Below are 19,918 nucleotides of genomic sequence, written 5' to 3' on the forward strand. Positions count from 1 at the left end.
TTGGTCATTAAAAATAACCTTCTAAATGTCATTTTCCATAAATTAGTTTCTTCCTGTGTATTTCAACATTAGTAAGAAACTAGAAACAAATGCTTCATCAAAAGAAAGAAGGTGATCAGTTAGATTTAGTTAACATGAGAAGCGTAACTGGAAAGAAGGCTCTTATTTTCACAGCAGCAGATCACGTGAGTGGTCCGTAGAGAAGCTTCCTAGTCCCCTTAGCCTCCACGTTTTCTGAGAGAAAAGTACATCCCTCAAAAAGAAAAAACAAAAAACAAAAAAACACTACATCCCTCACCTGGAATTCCTGGTTTGCCTGAAAAGTGAAACTGATACCACTGTCTGTGTTAGAGTAGTGAGAAATGTGTGTCTTATCATTGTCATCATTAAGTGTCTTCTACTTATTGAGTACACCGATTCAGACCTTGAGGAATTTACTTTTTTTTCATTTGTTTTTATTGAAGTTTGATTTGCCAACACATAGTATAATACCCAGTGCTCATCCTGTCAAGTGCCCCCCTCGGTGCGCATCGCCCAGTTACCCCAATCCCTGGCCCACCTCCCCTTCCACAACCCTTTGTTCATTTCCCAGAGTTAGGAGTCTCTCACGGTTTGTCTCCCTCTAATTTTTCCCACTCAGTTCCCCTCCTTTCCTTTATAATCCCTTTCACTATTTCTTATATTCCCCGTATGAGTGAAACCATAAGATGATTGTCTTTCTCCAATTGACTTACTTCATCAGCATCAGCATCAGAACCCTCCAGTTCTATCCACATCGAAGCAAATGGTGGGTATTTGTCCTTTCTGATGGCTGGGTAATATTCCTTGTATATATACCATATCTTTTTAATCCATTCATCTGTTGAAGGACATTGAGGCTCCTTCCACAGTTTGGCTATTGTTGACATTGCTGCTATGAACACTGGGGTGCAGGTGTCCTAGCATTTCACTACATCTGTATCTTTGGAGTAAATACTCAGTAGTGCAATTGCTAGGTTGTAGGGTAGCTCTATTTTTAACTTTTTTGAGGAACCTCCACACTGTTTTCCAGAGTGGCTGCACCAGTTCTCATTCCCACCAGCCATACAAGAGTGTTCCCTCTTCTCCACATCTTCTCCAACATTTGTTGTTTCCTCTCTTGTTGATTTTCTTTTCTTTTCTTTTTTTTAAAGATTTTATTTGTTTTTTATGAGATAGGGAGAGAGAGGCAGAGACACAGGCAGAGGGAGAAGCAGAGGGAGAAGCAGGCTCCATGCAGGGAGCCCAACGTGGAACTCGATCCCAGATCTCCAGGATCGCGCCCTGGGCCGAAGGCAGGCACTAAACCACTGAGCCACCCAGGGATCCCCCTTTTTTTTTTTTTAAGATTTTATTTTTTTATTCATGAAAGACACAGAAGGCAGAGACACAGGCAGAGGGAGAAGCAGGCTCCCTGCAGGGAGCCTGATGTGGGACTCCATCCCAGGATTCCGGTGTCACACCCTGGGCCCAAGGCAGACTCAACCACTGAGCCATCCAGGTGTCCCTGTTTTGTTAATTTTCGCTATTCTCATTGGTATGAGGTGGTAACTCTTTGCGGTTTTGGTTTTTTTGTGGTTTTTTTGTTTTGTTGTTTTTTACAAGTCAACTTTTATTGGATATTAATTGTGAATTAGGCAATGGAAGGATTCAAGGGTGCCAGGCAAAAGTCATGGTCAGGAATGCCAAACATGCTTCCACACTGGCCCCTCTTTGGTGGTACTTGCATAGCCGTTCATGTTTGAGTTCCTTGTAAGAACGACAGTAGTTGAAAAGCACATAAGCAACCAGTACCATAGAAATCCCAGCGACACCCCCTTTCTTCACATTGATATACTTGTTGTAATACCAGTAGTAGCCTCTTTGAAATGCTCCAGCATGCGCTTAGGGGTGAAATCCTGCATCAGTACCAGCCTGGCAGCTCTCCTAGTTTCACCTCCATGAGCTTCTTCTCCTTCACTGGTACAGATGATGCCATCTTGGAATCCAGGGTGTCTACTCTCTTATTGTGGTTTTGATTTGTATTGCCTGATGGCAAGTGATGCGGAGCATTTTCTCATATGCTTATTGGCCATGTGTATGTCTTCTTTGGTGAAATTTCTGTTCATGTCTTCTGCCCATATCATGATTGGATTTTTTGTTTCTTGCGTGTTGAGTTTAATTAGTTCCTTATAGATCTTGGATACTAGCCCTTTATCTGATATGTCATTTGCAAATATCTTTTCCCATTCTGTAGGTTGTCTTTTAGTCTTGTTGACTGTTTCTTTTGCTGTGTAGAAGCTTTTTATTCTGATTAAGTCCCAATAGTTCATTTTTGCTTTTGTTTCCCTTGCCTTCATAGATGTATCCTGCAGGAAGTTACTGTAGCCAAATTCAAAAAAGTCATTGCCTGTGTTCTCTAGCATTTTGATGAATTCCTGTCTCACATTTAGATCTTTCATCGATTTTGAGTTTATCTTTGTGTCTGGTGTAAGAGAATGGTCCAGTTTCATTCTTCTGCACATGGCTGTCCAATTTTCCCAACACCATTTATTGAAGAGACTTTTCTTTTTCCAGTGGGTTCTCTATTCTGTTCCATTGATCTATGTCAATACCCTACTGTCAGTAGGTACCCTACTGTCTTGATAATCACAGCTTTGTAATACAGCTTGAAATCCGGCATGGTGATGCCTCCAGCATTGGTTTTCTTTTTCAATATTTCTCTGGCTATTTGGGGTCTTTTCTGATTCCATACAAATCTTAAGATTATTTGTTCCAACTCTGTGAAGAAAGTCCATGGTATTTTGATAGGGATTGCGTTTAACGTGTACATTGCCCTGGGTAGCATAGACATTTTCACCATATTTATTCTTCCAATCCATGAGCATGGAGTGTTTTTCCATCTCTTTGTGTCTTCCTTAATTTCTTTCAGAAGTGTTCTGTAGTTTTTAGGGTATAGATCCTTTACCTCTTTGGTTAGGTTTATTCCTACATATCTTATGGTTTTGGGTACAATTGTAAATAGGATTGATTCCTTAATTTCTCTTTCTTCAGTTTCATTGTTAGTATATAGAAATGTCACTGATTTCTGTGCATTGATTTGTATCCTGCCACATTGCTGAATTGCTGTATGAATGAGTTCTAACAATTCTGGGGTGGAGTCTTTTGGGTTTTCTATGTACAGCATAATGTCATCTGCAAAGAGGGAGAGTTTGACTTCTTTGCCAATTTGAATGCCTTTTATTTCTTTTTGTCTGATTGCTGAGGCTAGGACTTCTAGTACTATGTTGGATAACAATGGTGAGAGTGGATGTCCCTGTCGTGTTCCTGGTCTTAGGGGAAAGGCTCTCGGGTTAATAAGATAGATAGACCCATAGCCAGCCTTTTTTTAAAAGAAAAAAGACTCAAATTAATAAAATCACGGATGAAAGAGGAGAGATCACAACCAATACCAAGGAAATACAAACGATTTTAAAAACATATTATGAGCAGCTATATGCCAACAAATTAGGCAATCTAGAAGAAATGGATGCATTTCTGGAAAATCACAAATTATCACAACTGGTACAGGAAGAAATAGAAAACCTGAACAGGCCAATAACCAGCGAGGGAATTGAAGCAGTCATGAAAAACCTCCCAAGACACAAAAGCCCAGGGCCAGATGGCTTCCCAGGAGAATTCTATCAAACGTTTAAAGAAGAAATAATACCTAGTCTACTAAAGCTGTTTCGAAGGATAGAAAGGGACAGATGCATCCTCAGACTCATTTATGAGGCCAGCATTACCTTGATTCCAAAACCAGACAAAGACCCCACCAAAAAGGAGAATTATAGACCAATATCCCTGATGAACTCAGATACAAAAATTCTCAACAAGATACTAGCTAATAGGATCCAACAGTACATTAAGAGGATTATTCACCATGACCAAGTGGGTTTTATTCCCGGGATGCAAGGGTGGTTCAACACTCGTAAAACAATCAACGTGATAGATCACATCAATAAGAGAAAAAACAAGAACCATATGATCCTCTCAATAGATGCAGAGATAGCATTTCACAAAATACAGCATCCATTCCTGATTAAAACTCTTCAAAAAAAAAAAAAAAAAAACTCTTCGAAGTGTAGGGATAGATAGAGGGAACATTCCTCAATATCTTAAAAGTCATATGAAAAGCCCACAGTGAATATCATTCTCAATGGGGAAAAACTGAGGAATTTACTTACTAATCATAGTAGTGACAATAGCATTTTCATTTGCGTTCAGCTTTTAGTTCTCTCGAAGCAATTCTGCAGTATCTCCTTGCTCACAACAGCCTTGAGAAGAAAGTAGGGCAGGTGTCTCCACATGTTTGACACATAAGAAAATAAGGTACAAAACACTTAAATAATTTATTTCCATCGCAGAGGCAAATAGTATTGGAACAAGAACTCAAGATTCATTCCTTTCATTAGGACCTCTTTTTACTAGTTCCCTGTCGAATATTATTATTATTATATGTTAATGTAATAGTAATGCATATAATTATACAAATTATGTACATTGTTTTATATGTTAATGATCATACTATAATTATAATTAACTTATTGTTAATAATTTTATTTTATTAATAATTAGTTCATAATATCTTCCTGTGCGTTTGTTATATAAACCTCTGAAGCAGGAGTCCTTTGGACACCTTAAAGGGCCTGTGGACAAATTAAAGCAAATCAATTAAAAACATGAAATTGTATACATGTTTCATTTGAATGTGTGTATATTTACCTTGGGACAGACTTCTAACAATACGTTTATTTTGTTGGGGGTGGGGCCTATGATCTTAAAGGTTGAGATTCCATGCTCCCCAAATTCATTTTTTATAGCTTCAAAATCAAGTTATTAAAACAACTCATGTTGCAATCATTTTTGATTATTTGGTGGTTAAATGCTTCTAACATGCTCTTAACTGTTTATTATTTATTATAGATTTGATCTGGAAGATGTGAAAAACATGGGACTTTTTCAGAAGTGGTCTGTCATTCCTCTTCTGGGACTCATAGAGACCTCTCTATATGACAATATGCTCCTGCATAGTTCTCTATTACTTCTTCTCCAAATATTAAATTCCTGTTCTAAGGTAGCAGATATGTTGTTGGATAATGGTCTCCTCTATGTGTTGTGTAATACAGTAGCCGCTCTGAATGGATTAGAAAAAAAGTAAGTTTTAAAGCATTATTTAAAACCACATCATCTGATAAATACTTTAGAAAGGGAAAACTTTAATAATAGGTTACATTAGAGCATCCTATTTTTCAAAACATTTTCAAAGGATATTCTTCCTACTAAACTGATTAGAGTAATTAAATTAAATTGAATTTGGAGGAGGAATATTTTCCATCATTTTCAACCAGCTTACTTTAAAAAAAGATATTTATATGACCTACTTTAAAGTATTTAGAACCCAAGACAAGTTGAATAAATTCACCTGTCCTCAAATAAACGTTTACCAGGTTTCCACTGTGGTCTTATAAAAATTATTATCCCCATGAGGAATAGGAAATTGAGGATTGGAAAGAGACAGTGACTTGTTGAAGATCACCCAACTAGTAAATAGCACAGGGCTTGAAACTGGAACCTGTCTCACTTCAGACAGCTGTGTTTTGAACTTAAGATGCTCTCCTGCTCTCTACTACCGTAAATGAATTTCCTGTTTCTAGATGTATATCAGCAAATAAATGGCTGCATACCAAATTGGTTAACAGCTTTAAAAAATGTGTGAGATTATATTTTTACTTGGATTTTGTGCCTTTTATGCCTGCATTTATGATGTATAGCACAACATTTTTATTAGCATAGTGTTAAAATATAAATCTTCAGAAGTACCATCTTACTGCACATTAAAACATTAAACATTATCTGTATTTTCAAGAGAAGGCAAGTGTATGATTAGTTAATTCTCTAGGCCAGGGTGGTTCTCTGAGCAAGAGAGACTCCTTGTGCTGAGTTCAGTTCAATTGTTACTGGGTATCTATTAAATTCAGGATTTGTGTACTGGGCATATGAGAAATACAAAGAAAGACAAAGAAAATATTTTACTTCCTCAAAACATTTAGTCTTGATTATAATACAATATATCACACTGGGAAGAGTTGCCTGCAGGCTTCTTCTAAAAGTAGTTTGTTGCTGGTTTGTTGCCTTTTTTTTTTTTTTTTTTTGTTTAATAAATTGGACCTACTGAATGTCCTTACATGCTACTCTATTAATTGGCCCAATTGAGGGATAGAAGTAACTAACTCATATTTAATAGATATTTATAAGTGATTAATATGTGTTCAAATCTATTATCTCTTTTAATCCTTAAAGTAACTATAAATTGCTGTGAAATTCAGAGAGGTTAAGTAATAAATATATTCAAATTCACCTTCTCTGAGGGGCCTTCTAGAACATTTCTGTTCATATCCCCTAAATCTTCACCTTCAGTGTGGTCTAGAGACCTATGTGTTCTCATGGGATCTTGTGTTATTCTCTGTTATTACCCTTACCACCACTCACTGTTTATAGTTATCTCTTTGGTCCTCTGCAGAACAGTTAACTTTTTGAAGGAGTTGAAGCATGTTTTCTTATTTCTGTTTCTAGCATGCAGTTCAAATAACCTGCCATAGAGTAAACATGAGTAAATACTGAATGAATGAATGAATGAATGAATGCTGTAAGAATGGGAATTTAAACTAATTTTCTTTGCCTTGTTTGTTCCTTTTCTTTAGCGTTCCTTTGAATGAATACAAATTGCTTGCTTGTGATATACAGCAAATTTTTGTAGCAGTTACAATTCATGCTTGCAGTTCCTCAGGCTCACAATATTTTAGAGTTATCGAAGACCTCATTGTACTGCTTGGATATCTTCAAAATAGCAAAAACAAGAGGACACAAAGTAAGATTTAGTTTTTATGGATTTGGGAGGAAATTATATAGTAGCCAAAATTTTTATTTGAACCTAATCTTTCTTGTGGAAACTGTTTTACTGAAGATTCATCCTTAATTTTGCAATAAAAACTATCAGCTTTAAAAAGAAGTCTTTTTAAATGGCAAAATTTAAACAAGTGATGCCTCAATATAATTGGTAGCTGGCAACACATCACTAAAGAAGCCTGTGATTTTTCTTACCAAGTTGAATTAAAAGACTTCTTTTGAATAAAAATACCCTTTAGTTTTCTTTAATGGCAAATATTAAATAAGTATGAAACAGAAAAATAGGACAATTTCTAGTTAAATTTTGCCCTATATATTAAAAAGCCTGTTCTTTAAAACAGTGACATAAAATGAAATAAATTTGTGAGCTGGTATTTTTCCATTGAATTTTTTATAATGACCATTTAGAAATTTGCTTTAAAATTTCTTTTAAAGGCAGTTTAAAAATGTTTAGTACTATCAAGAACCCACATTGATCAAAATTTTTAAATTTATATCTAATAAAACATTATTGATAGTTCATGTCACAAGAAAATAAAAAACTCAATTTAAAAAATTAACATCCACATGGCTTGAAAACATTCTAGTGTCTTCTGTCTTTAGATATGGCTGTTGCACTACAGTTTAGAGTTCTCCAAGCTGCTATGGAATTTATAAGGACCACTGCAAATCATGACTCTGAAAACCTTGCAGATACATTCCAGTTACCTTCTGCTCCCCATCATGCAGTATTTCAAAAGCGGAAGAGCGTTGCTGGTGAGTATTGAAATAATATTTTAATAATTATAAATTGAAGGTGGCTTGACTTTCCTATATTCTGATGCCATTCACACTTTTAAAATATTTTTTAGTTTCAAAGTTAAACTGGAGGGGCACCTGAGTGACTCAGTCAGATAAGTGGTGGACTCTTGATTTTGACTCAGGTCATGATCTCAGGGTGGTGAGATCATCCCCTTCTTGGGTTCTATGTTCAGTGGGGAATCTGTTTGAGATTCTCTCCTCTCCTCTGCCCTCCCCTTCCCCTGTTCTCATTCTTTCTCTCTAAAATATTTTTTTTTTATTTTTATTTTTATTTATTTTTTTTTTATTGGTGTTCAATTTACTAACATACAGAATAACACCCAGTGCCCGTCACCCATTCACTCCCACCCCCCGCCCTCCTCCCCTTCTACCACCCCTAGTTCGTTTCCCAGAGTTAGCAGTCTTTACGTTCTATCTCCCTTTCTGATATTTCCCACACATTTCTTCTCCCTTCCCTTATTTTCCCTTTCACTATTATTTATATTCCCCAAATGAATGAGAACATATAATGTTTGTCCTTCTCCGACTGACTTACTTCACTCAGCATAATACCCTCCAGTTCCATCCACGTTGAAGCAAATGGTGGGTATTTGTCATTTCTAATAGCTGAGTAATATTCCATTGTATACATAAACCACATCTTCTTTATCCATTCATCTTTCGTTGGACACCGAGGCTCCTTCCACAGTTTGGCTATAGTGGCCATTGCTGCTAGAAACATCAGGGTGCAGGTGTCCCGGCGTTTCATTGCATTTGTATCTTTGGGGTAAATCCCCAACAGTGCAATTGCTGGGTCGTAGGGCAGGTATATTTTTAACTGTTTGAGGAACCTCCACACAGTTTTCCAGAGTGGCTGCACCAGTTCACATTCCCACCAACAGTGTAAGAGGGTTCCCTTTTCTCCGCATCCTCTCCAACATTTGTTGTTTCCTGCCTTGTTAATTTTCCCCATTCTCACTGGTGTGAGGTGGTATCTCATTGTAGTTTTGATTTGTATTTCCCTGATGGCAAGTGATGCAGAGCATTTTCTCATATGCATGTTGGCCATGTCTATGTCTTCCTCTGTGAGATTTCTGTTCATGTCTTTTGCCCATTTCATGATTGGATTGTTTGTTTCTTTGGTGTTGAGTTTAATAAGTTCTTTATAGATCTTGGAAACTAGCCCTTTATCTGATATGTCATTTGCAAATATCTTCTCCCATTCTGTAGGTTGTCTTTGAGTTTTGTTGACTGTATCCTTTGCTGTGCAAAAGCTTCTTATCTTGATGAAGTCCCAATAGTTCATTTTTGCTTTTGTTTCTTTTGCCTTCGTGGATGTATCTTGCAAGAAGTTACTATGGCCGAGTTCAAAAAGGGTGTTGCCTGTGTTCTTCTCTAGGATTTTGATGGAATCTTGTCTCACATTTAGATCTTTCATCCATTTTGAGTTTATCTTTGTGTCTGGTGCAAGAGAGTGGTCTAGTTTCATTCTTCTGCATGTGGATATCCAATTTTCCCAGCACCATTTATTGAAGAGACTGTCTTTCTTCCAATGGATAGTCTTTCCTCCTTTATCGAATATTAGTTGCCCATAAAGTTCAGGGTCCACTTCTGGATTCTCTATTCTGTTCCACTGATCTATGTGTCTGTTTTTGTGCCAGTACCACACTGTCTTGATGACCACAGCTTTGTAGTACAACCTGAAATCTGGCATTGTGATGCCCCCAGATATGGTTTTCTTTTTTAAAATTCCCCTGGCTATTCGGGGTCTTTTCTGATTCCACACAAATCTTAAAATAATTTGTTCTAACTCTCTGAAGAAAGTCCATGGTATTTTGATAGGGATTGCATTAAACGTGTATATTGCCCTGGGTAACATTGATATTTTCACAATATTAATTCTGCCAATCCATGAGCATGGAATATTTTTCCATCTCTTTGTGTCTTCCTCAATTTCTTTCAGAAGTGTTCTATAGTTTTGAGGGTATAGATCCTTTACATCTTTGGTGAGGTTTATTCCTAGGTATCTTATGCTTTTGGGTGCAATTGTAAATGGGATTGACTCCTTAATTTCTCTTTCTTCAGTCTCATTGTTAGTGTATAGAAATGCCACTGACTTCTGGGCATTGATTTTGTATCCTGCCACGCTACCGAATTGCTGTATGAGCTCTAGCAATCTTGGGGTGGAGACTTTTGGGTTTTCTATGTAGAGTATCATGTCATCGGCGAAGAGAGAGAGTTTGACTTCTTCTTTGCCAATTTGAATGCCTTTAATGTCTTTTTGTTGTCTGATTGCTGAGGCTAGGACTTCCAGTACTATGTTGAATAGCAGTGGTGAGAGTGGACATCCCTGTCTTGTTCCTGATCTTAGGGGAAAGGCTCCCAGTGCTTCCCCATTGAGAATGATATTTGCTGTGGGCTTTTCATAGATGGCTTTTAAGATGTCGAGGAATGTTCCCTCTATCCCTACACTCTGAAGAGTTTTAATCAGGAATGGATGCTGTATTTTGTCAAATGCTTTCTCTGCATCCAATGAGAGGATCATATGGTTCTTGGTTTTTCTCTTGCTGATATGATGAATCACATTGATTGTTTTACGGGTGTTGAACCAGCCTTGTGTCCCAGGGATAAATCCTACTTGGTCATGGTGAATAATTTTCTTAATGTACTGTTGGATCCTATTGGCCAGTATCTTGTTGAGAATTTTTGCATCCATGTTCATCAGGGATATTGGTCTGTAATTCTCCTTTTTGGCGGGGTCTTTGTCTGGCTTTGGAATTAAGGTGATGCTGGCTTCATAGAACGAATTTGGAAGTACTCCATCTCTTTCTATCTTTCCAAACAGCTTTAGGAGAATAGGTATGATTTCTTCTTTAAACGTTTGATAAAATTCTCCTGGGAAGCCATCTGGCCCTGGACTCTTGTGTCTTGGGAGGTTTTTGATGACTGCTTCAATTTCCTCCCTGGTTATTGGCCTGTTCAGGTTTTCTATTTCTTCCTGTTCCAGTTTTGGTAGTTTGTGGCTTTCCAGGAATGCGTCCATTTCTTCTAGATTGCCTAATTTATTGGCGTATAGCTGTTCATAATATGTTTTTAAAATCGTTTGTATTTCCTTGGTGTTGGTAGTGATCTCTCCTTTCTCATTCATGATTTTATTAATTTGAGTCTTCTCTCTCTTCTTTTTAATAAGGCTGGCTAATGGTTTATCTATCTTATTAATTCTTTCAAAGAACCAACTCCTGGTTCTGTTGATCTGTTCCACAGTTCTTCTGGTCTCGATTTCGTTGAGTTCTGCTCGAATCTTTATTAACTCCCTTCTTCTCTTGGGTGTAGGATCTATTTGCTGTTTTTTCTCTAGCTCCTTTATGTGTAAGGTTAGCTTTTGTATTTGAGTTCTTTCCAGTTTTTGAATGGATGCTTGTATTGCGATGTATTTCCCCCTTAGGACTGCTTTTGCTGCATCCCAAAGATTTTGAACGGTTGTATCTTCATTCTCATTAGTTTCCATGAATCTTTTTAATTCTTCCTTAATTTCCTGGTTGACCCTTTTATCTTTTAGCAGGATGGTCCTTAACCTCCATGTGTTTGAGGTCCTTCCAAACTTCTTGTTGTGATTTAGTTCTAATTTCAAGGCATTATGGTCCGAGAATATGCAGGGGACAATCCCAATCTTTTGGTATCGGTTCAGACCCGATTTGTGACCCAATATGTGGTCTATTCTGGAGAAAGTTCCATGTGCGCTTGAGAAGAATGTGTATTCAGTTGAGTTTGGATGTAAAGTTCTGTAGATATCTGTGAAATCCATCTGGTCCAGTGTATCATTTAAAGCTCTCGTTTCTTTGGAGATGTTTTGCTTAGAAGACCTATCGAGTATAGAAAGAGCTAGATTGAAGTCACCAAGTATAAGTGTATTATTATCTAAGTATTTCTTCACTTTGGTTAATAATTGATTTATATATTTGGCAGCTCCCACATTCGGAGCATATATATTGAGGATTGTTAAGTCCTCTTGTTGAATAGATCCTTTAAGTATGATATAGTGTCCCTCTTCATCTCTCACTACAGTCTTTGGGGTAAATTTTAGTTTATCTGATATAAGGATGGCTACCCCTGCTTTCTTTTGAGGACCATTCGAATGGTAAATGGTTCTCCAACCTTTTATTTTCAGGCTGTAGGTGTCCTTCTGTCTAAAATGAGTCTCTTGTAGACAGCAAATAGATGGGTCCTGCTTTTTTATCCAGTCTGAAACCCTGCGCCTTTTGATGGGGTCATTAAGCCCGTTCACATTCAGAGTTACTATTGAGAGATATGAGTTTAGTGTCATCATGATATCTATTCAGTCTTTGTTTTTGTGGACTGTTCCACTGAACTTCTTCTTAAAGGGGAATTTTAAGAGGCCCCCTTAAAATTTCTTGCAGAGCTGGTTTGGAGGTCACATATTCTTTTAGTTGCTGCCTGTCTTGGAAGCTCTTTATCTCTCCTTCCATTTTGAATGAGAGCCTTGCTGGATAAAGTATTCTTGGTTGCATGTTCTTCTCATTTAGGACCCTGAATATATCCTGCCAGCCCTTTCCGGCCTGCCAGGTCTCTGTGGAGAGGTCTGCTGTTACCCTAATACTCCTCCCCATAAAAGTCAGGGATTTCTTGTCTCTTGCTGCTTTAAGGATCTTCTCCTTATCTTTGGAATTTGCAAGCTTCACAATTAAATGTCGAGGTGTTGAACGGTTTTTATTGATTTTAGGGGGGGATTTCTCTATTTCCTGGATCTGAATGCCTGTTTCCCTTCCCAGATTAGGAAAGTTTTCAGCTAGAATTTGTTCAAATACATATTCTGGCCCTCTGTCCCTTTCGGCGCCCTCGGGAACCCCAATTAAACGTAGGTTTTTCTTCCTCAGGCTGTCGTTTATTTCCCTTAATCTATCTTCATGGTCTTTTAATTGTTTGTCTCTTTTTTCCTCAGTTTCCCTCTTTGCTATCAACTTGTCTTCTATGTCACTCACTTGTTCTTCCACCTCGTTAACCCTCGTCGTTAGGACTTCTAGTTTGGATTGCATCTCATTCAATTGATTTTTAATTTCTGCCTGATTAGCTCTAAATTCTGCAGTCATGAAGTCTCTTGAGTCCTTTATACTTTTTTCTAGAGCCACCAGTAGCTGTATAATAGTGCTTCTGAATTGGCTTTCTGACATTGAATTGTAATCCAGATTTTGTAACTCTGTGGGAGAGAGGACTGTTTCTGATTCTTTCTTTTGAGGTGAGGTTTTCCTTCTAGTCATTTTGCTCAGTGCAGAGTGGCCAAAAGCAAGTTGTATTGGGAAAAAGAGAAAAAGAGAGGAGAGAAAGAAGGAAAGAAAAGAGAAAGAGAAAAAAAAGGGAAGAAAAAGAAAAAAAAAAACGAAAAAAACGAAAAAAAAAAAAAAAAGAAGAAAAAGAGAAAGAAAAAGAAAGGAGAAAAAAAAGGGGGTGGGGGAAGGAAACAAATCAAAAAGCAAAACAAAACAAAAACAAAAACAAAAACAAACAAACAAAAAAAGAACCACCGGGGAGTATCTTCTGATTCTGTGTACTTTAAGTCCCTTGGCTTCTCCTGGAAGTTGTCCGTCTAGCTGGTGTTCTGGGGGAGGGGCCTGTTGTGCTGATTTTCAGGTGTTAGCAGTTGGGGGAGCTGCTGTGCCCCTGCCTGGTGCAGGGCTCGGTGGGGGTTGTTTACCCCGTGAGGCCGCAGGAGGAACAGCCCCAGTGGGGGGGCAGCTCTGGAAACCTGGATTCAGCTCCGGCAGGAACTCCGTCTGCAGGGCCTGGAGGCTCTGGGGCGGGGCCGCTGATGTGCTCAGCTGGGGCAGGAGCGTCCTTGCTGTCCTGGGCCCTCCCGGCCTCTGCCTGTCCCGGGGGAGGCCGGATCCTGGGCTGTGTCCCGGCGCCCTGTGCTCCGGAGCCTGCGCTGGTGGATTCGCGCTCCCGGGCCTCGCAGCCCCCTCCGTGGAGCCGCCGCCCGAGCCCCTCCGAGCTGCTCCTGGAACCGCGCAGCCCCCTCCGCACGGAGCCTCTTCCTCTGCCCGAGCCCCTCCGAGCTGCTCCTGGAACCGCGCAGCCCCCTCCGCACGGAGCCTCTTCCTCTGCCCGAGCCCCTCCGAGCTGCTCCCGGGGCCGCGCAGCCCCCTCCGCGGAGCCGCCGCCCGAGCCCCTTTAGCTGCTCCGGGTCCCGCCGGGTCCCGCCGTGCGCGCTGCAGCCCTTAGGGAGCTCGGCGCACTCTCCTGGGCGCGCAGTTGCTGTTACTGTCCCCGGGAGCCCGAGGGCATCCCCGCCCTCCTGGGTCCTGCTCCAACTCCCCGCGAGCCCCTTTCCGCCCGGGAAGGTCGGTGCAGCTCCTGCTCCTCCGGGACGGGGCTCTCCTGTCCTGGGGACACTCGCCCCGGCCTCAGCCCGGCTCCTCGCGGGGCCCCTCCCCCTTGGAGGACTTTGTTTCTTTACTTCTTTTTCCCCGTCTTCCTACCTTGATAGAAGCGCGAACTCTTCTCACTGTAGCATTCCAGCTGGTCTCTCTTTAAATCTCAGGCCGAATTCATAGATTTTCAGGATAATTTGAAGGTTTTCTAGGTAGTTTGGTGGAGACAGGTGATTTGGAGACCCTGCTCTTCCGCCATCTTGCTCCTCCCCCCCCCCTCTCTAAAATAAATAAATAAATATTTGGGAAAAAATAGGTAAACTATAAAATTTGAGGTTTCCTCCCAGTGAAAACCATTCTACTAATTTCTTTCAGTGCTCTTCTCATTCAGTTATCTCTTGAGCAACTACCATGTGCCCAGCACAGTGTAGATATTAAAGATACAGTGATGAAAAAAACAGATACAGATTCTGCCCTCACAGAGATTACAAATTAGTAGACAAATGTAAAGGATCAAAGTAGAGACTATACAGGGCAACCTGGTTTACATCAGGAGTTAGAGACATCTCTGAGGAAGTGAGATTTCAGTGTAGATGTAAAGAGTAAGAAAGGAGCCAGCAAGGTAGAGTCAAGAGAAAGAGTACTACAGGGAGAATGAATGGCTTATGTGAAGGTTTCACAGCAGGAAAAGGCGAAGCTTCCGAGAACTGAAGGAAAGTCATTTAGCTAGGGTGGAATACTCTGGAGAGAATGAGGAGCGTGATGCCGGATGAGGCTGTCCAGGACGGTGTGGGCCAGTGCATAGATAATGACATAGGCCATGTGAGGAAGTTGAGATTTTATCCTAGAGGGAAGTCATGACATAAGCAGATTTTCATTTTGTAAAGACCACTCTGGCTTGTGTGTAGAGTGGATTAGAGGAGAGAAAGAAAGGAAGTGGGGGTTCAGATAGGAAGCTATCAGCAGTCAAAGCAGAAGATATGGCTCTCATGTGTTTAGAATGCATGCCACCTCAGGGCTTGCTATGAATTTAGCTTATACTAAATATAAGCTATGTAAATAAAATTTCTGAGACATCCACATAACTTTATTGCCCTTGCGTATCCTCCCTTAATATAATATCTGAATGCAGCCTCTCCTCTTGAATGGACCTCCCAGTGGTAACTCTGGTCTTGGGTAGAATTCTGCCTTTTACTGAATCTGGCAATAATGCTCAGCTAACTGCATGCCAAGAGATGACTTTCAAACCACTTTTCCATTGCAGGATTCCTTGTATAGTCAGTGACTGCTTAGGTGGAATTCACCCTCTTTTGATATAGGAAAATATGCCTTTACCAGTGTCACAGATCACAGGAGCTATTTCTTTCTTGCTAACATCTCTCATTCTCATGTCCATTTCTCCTGTGCTTTTATACCTAGATCCCTGGTTTCTTTTTTGATCAATTCATGCCTGGGCTGACACAATAGGGCCCTTGCTGTCCTCTGTTTGGTCTGTGATTTCCCTCACAGTCAGTCATTTCTCTCTTTAGATACTGGCATTTTTTATTACCTTGAGCCTCAGAGCCGTGCATAGCTCCAAGCTTGTTAATTGTTTATTTGTTTGAGGCCTTTTAAAGTGGATGACAGACTTTTAGTCCTTTCTTTAAACCATTCTCCTTTTTTTTCCTGACTGCTCTAGCCTCTCACCCTTGGCTTCCATTTTTCACTATATCCACGTAAATGCAATTACTGTAAGCCACATGAGGCTTATAGAGTCCTACAAAGTTTGAGCTTGAGAAAAGACGTTAAAAGTCTGCTGGACCAGCTCCCACATTTTACAGAAGCACAGAGGCCTGGCATTAGAGACTGTTGGAAGAAGAGGGCTGATGCTCCTCCCTCTGTGTCCAGCACCACATCTGCTCTTTCCAACTCTGCCACGTCTTTAGGACCCATCTCTTAGAGGTCTCTCCCACCAGTTCTTCCTGTTTTCCATACAACCGTTACTTAAATGCTGTCTCTTTGAATCCATTTACAAAATACCCCCTTCTATGTTGCTTTGTAATCCCTTCTGCGTGTTTTTACACATGTATTTGGGAAAGAGTGTGTTTCATTTCCTCATTCTCAAAGTGTATTGGCTGTGTATATCCAGGTACAAAAGATACAAGTCCCTGGAGCTCCTCTGCTTCTGAGCAGTATGGGTTATAAAAGCGCATTTAAGTCTCTTTGTTCATGATGCTAAAGTTACTAAGAAGAATTTATATTTCCATCATTTAGATATAACGAGCCGTTACTTCCAAAATTTAAAGTAAGCTGTTCTCATTAGTGATAAATATTTTGGGGAAATGTTTTCTTCCTCATTTAGCATTTATTGAAAACTGTTGACAAGGGACACGTCCAACCCCACTGCCACCTCCTACACCTCCAGCAGGGCTTGTGGGTCACCTGGCAGCTGCAGCTTCTGTTCCAACCATGCACCACATGCTTTGGTCATTAACAGATCTGCTCAGACTGTGGATGCCGGGACACCCATGGCTTAGGCCCAGAGTTACTTCAGCAGCACTGTTGTCATATCTAGATTTTAAGTTCTCACACTCTTGGAGGAGTTAGATACTATTTTATTGCCAGACTGATCTGACAGCCTGACTCATGTATGCCATTATCCTGCTCAATATCCTCAATGGTTCCAGCTACCCAGTTAACAAAACTTGGATTCCTCAGCCTCTGTATCTTTTTTGGTCTAGACAAGAGAGAGAGATGTCACTCTGCCTAAATGATATCATGCTCTACCTTCTGTTTGTAAACTGATTTCTATTTCTAATCAATATATTTATAGATACCTTTCCATATAATAAAAGTATTCTTTATGTTTAATGAACACATGATAATCTATTATATTGATTTGCCATGATCTTGTTTCCTAATCTCTATCAATAAACAAAGGCTTTTTTAAACTTGTTTTTGCTGTTATAAATAGGATAGCAATGTACATTCTCTTATGTTTTTTCACTTGTCCACTTTATCACTATGAAAAACTTTAAACATTCACCTTAGTGATGAAGATAGAAGTAAGCATTAAGTGCTACATATACATATAAACTAACATAAATATATATGTTGTATTACTAATGATTCATATACAAATAAATTTCCTTTATACTTCAACCATCAATAACAATACCAATTATTAACAACTTTTGATGCTTTGTATGAAATAAGCATTGTGTTTTATGTCCATTATTTAATTAATTTTTTAAAAGATTTGTTTGTTTAGAGTGCAAGCAGGTGTGGGGCAAAGGGATATTGAATCTCAAGCAGACTCCCCACTATGCGTTGGAGCCTGATGAGCCAAAACCAAGAGTCAGACACTCAACCAACGGAGCCACCTAGGCACTCCATCCATTATTTTATTTATTAATCAATCAAACAACCCTCTTTATCCATTCATTCAAATATCAAATATCTATTGGGCATCAGCCACATACCAGGTATTGTTTTATCTGCTTTCATGGAGCTTGTCTCTTACTGGAGAAAATGGTCAATAAACCTGTAAACAAGTACATTTAATATCATGTCAGACAGTGATAAATATCTACCTGTGAGGTGAGCTCTATTTTCCTTTCTAATCTACAGTTAACATAGGGAGGGAACAGAGGCTTAGAAAGAAGTATACTTGAGGCCACCCCAGCTGGTATAGCTTCACAGCATGAGTGCTGAAATACCACCTCTTCACTTTTTCAAGTAGATAATAGTGAAGAAGACTTAACATTTCCTTGTTCAGTATATTGCTCTGCCTCTGAATTAGGATTATCTGCTGCTTATAGAGAATGAAAGCTGCCAGAAATGTAGACAGTAGGAAGAATCTGCTTAAATTAAGTAAGAACATAATCTGACAATATTATTCTTGAATATACCCTATCCAAAATGAATATTTCTTATTTGCTTTGTTTTGGTCTCAAAGGCAACTCCACCTACCAAAATGTATTAACAGCTAAGAAATACTGATTACCTAAAATACTGCATAAATTAAAATGCTATTAAAATATTTAAATATCTTACAGGATGAGTCATTAAAACCTATCATAATTTAGTCATGTAAGTAATATGTATAGAGACTATATTTGGAAATTTATGTTTGGTATGTTTTCATAATTTAAAACAAAGGTTCAATTCCAATGAAGGTTCCATTATTCCTCACCTACGAAAACATCATTTTGGTTCCTATGGTCAACTTCCGATGTCCTGCTCCTTCAGCCAGTTAAATCAAGACTCATTCTCCCTGTATCCTCCTGGATCCACTACTTGTGTGGTACCTTTCAAAGCAGGTGCAGTTATGGTGCAGGAATGCTACTCCTAACTGTTCGATCTGAGGAAACATTTCTCAGGAAATGCTTCTGTAGGAAATGCACCGAATCATTTCAGTAGCAAATCACTGGAATTATATTCACTTTTCCAATCTCCTTACTTTCATTGGACTGATTTCCACTATCTCACTTATATGTACTTTTCAAAACTACTTTATAAAATTTAACAATGGTAATTATCCAGAAATAGTAACGTTCTTACTGAAATATGATGTGCTTTAAAAACCTGTTGATTATTTTGGAATACAAGGAAGTGAAACAGTATTTGAACATATTTTGTCAGAACATTTTGAACTACTTACATATACCCTTCTAATTCTTCTGAGCTTTTCAGAGGACTCAAATTTTGCCAAATGATGGCCATCTCACTAAGCTATGTCACTAGTTTCAACATTCTTATTTGGACTTTGAAATCAGAAGTACTGTTATACTTCATCAAAGAAGGAGAAACATCACTTTCTCTGAATCATGCATTTTCCTTTGTGTAAATTACCTTGGTATAAATTAAGATTCGCTTCATGGTCTAATACTCAAAAAGTTTCAAGAAAAATAATTTCCTAAAAAAAATAAAAAATAAAATAAAATAAAATAAAATAAAATAAATAAACAAAAATAAAATAAATAAAAAATAAAAAATAAAATAAAATAAAATAAAAAAATAAAAATAAATAAAAAAAAGAAAAATAATTTCCTTGATCTGTTAACCACAGCATTTGATGTTTTTAATTTATATACTTGAAGGTCCTCGAAAATTTCCTCTTGCTCAAACTGACTCTCTTTTGATGAAAATGCGCTCAGTGGCAAGTGATGAGCTGCATGTGATGATGCAACGGAGAATGAGCCAGGAGAACCCCGTCCAGGCAACAGAAACAGAGCTTGCACAGAGGCTGCAGAGGCTCACCATTTTAGCAGTTAACAGGATTATTTATCAAGGTAGGACTAGAGGATAAATATGGGCTTGCTCAGATATGAGATTAAAAGGAAAATGATTTAAGAGGAAACTGATTAGGTTTCAAAATTTTATACAGCATTAATTTTTCATTCTCAACATCACAGTGTTTAAAGAATTTCTTATTTGGAACTTGAATAAAAATTCACTTCTTAAGTTATATGCTGGCATGGAGTGACCATTGAGTTTAAAACAGTACAGCACCCCCTATATATTATTTTAATGTTTCTTTGAGATAATCGTAGATCCACATGCAGTTTTTTTTTAGTATATGTGCTGCCTGAATAATCACTCATATGGAGCTCACATCCTTAACCACTATTTGGCATTGTCACTATTTCTAATTTTAGCTATTCTGATAGATGTATAGTGATATCACATTGCATTTGCATTTTTATGGGGGCTACCAGTTTATATATTAATATATAAAACTTAGTACCTAGAGCAACCACTAAAAAGCTATGCAAAGGAATACACTTAAAAGCACTATAGATAAGTCAAAATGGAGTTCCAAAATA

At 38.6% G+C, this 19,918-nt stretch overlaps 1 protein-coding gene and 1 pseudogene across 1 annotated transcript in view; one reads left to right on the forward strand and one right to left on the reverse strand.

Annotated features, from left to right (window-relative positions):
- Nucleotides 1-19,918, forward strand: part of LYST (lysosomal trafficking regulator) — a 189,383-nt gene that overhangs the window by 93,903 nt on the left and 75,562 nt on the right. Inside the window, exons 26-29 of the mRNA XM_072822986.1 lie at nt 4,963-5,193; nt 6,741-6,907; nt 7,549-7,701; nt 19,193-19,384. Of these exons, the coding sequence (XP_072679087.1) occupies nt 4,963-5,193; nt 6,741-6,907; nt 7,549-7,701; nt 19,193-19,384 (743 nt within the window). The remainder of the gene's footprint in view (nt 1-4,962; nt 5,194-6,740; nt 6,908-7,548; nt 7,702-19,192; nt 19,385-19,918) is intronic.
- Nucleotides 1,639-2,115, reverse strand: LOC140631459 (ATP synthase subunit f, mitochondrial pseudogene; annotated as a pseudogene).

This window comes from Canis lupus, chromosome 4 (genome assembly GCF_048164855.1).
Source record: "Canis lupus baileyi chromosome 4, mCanLup2.hap1, whole genome shotgun sequence".
NCBI lineage: Eukaryota > Metazoa > Chordata > Mammalia > Carnivora > Canidae > Canis > Canis lupus.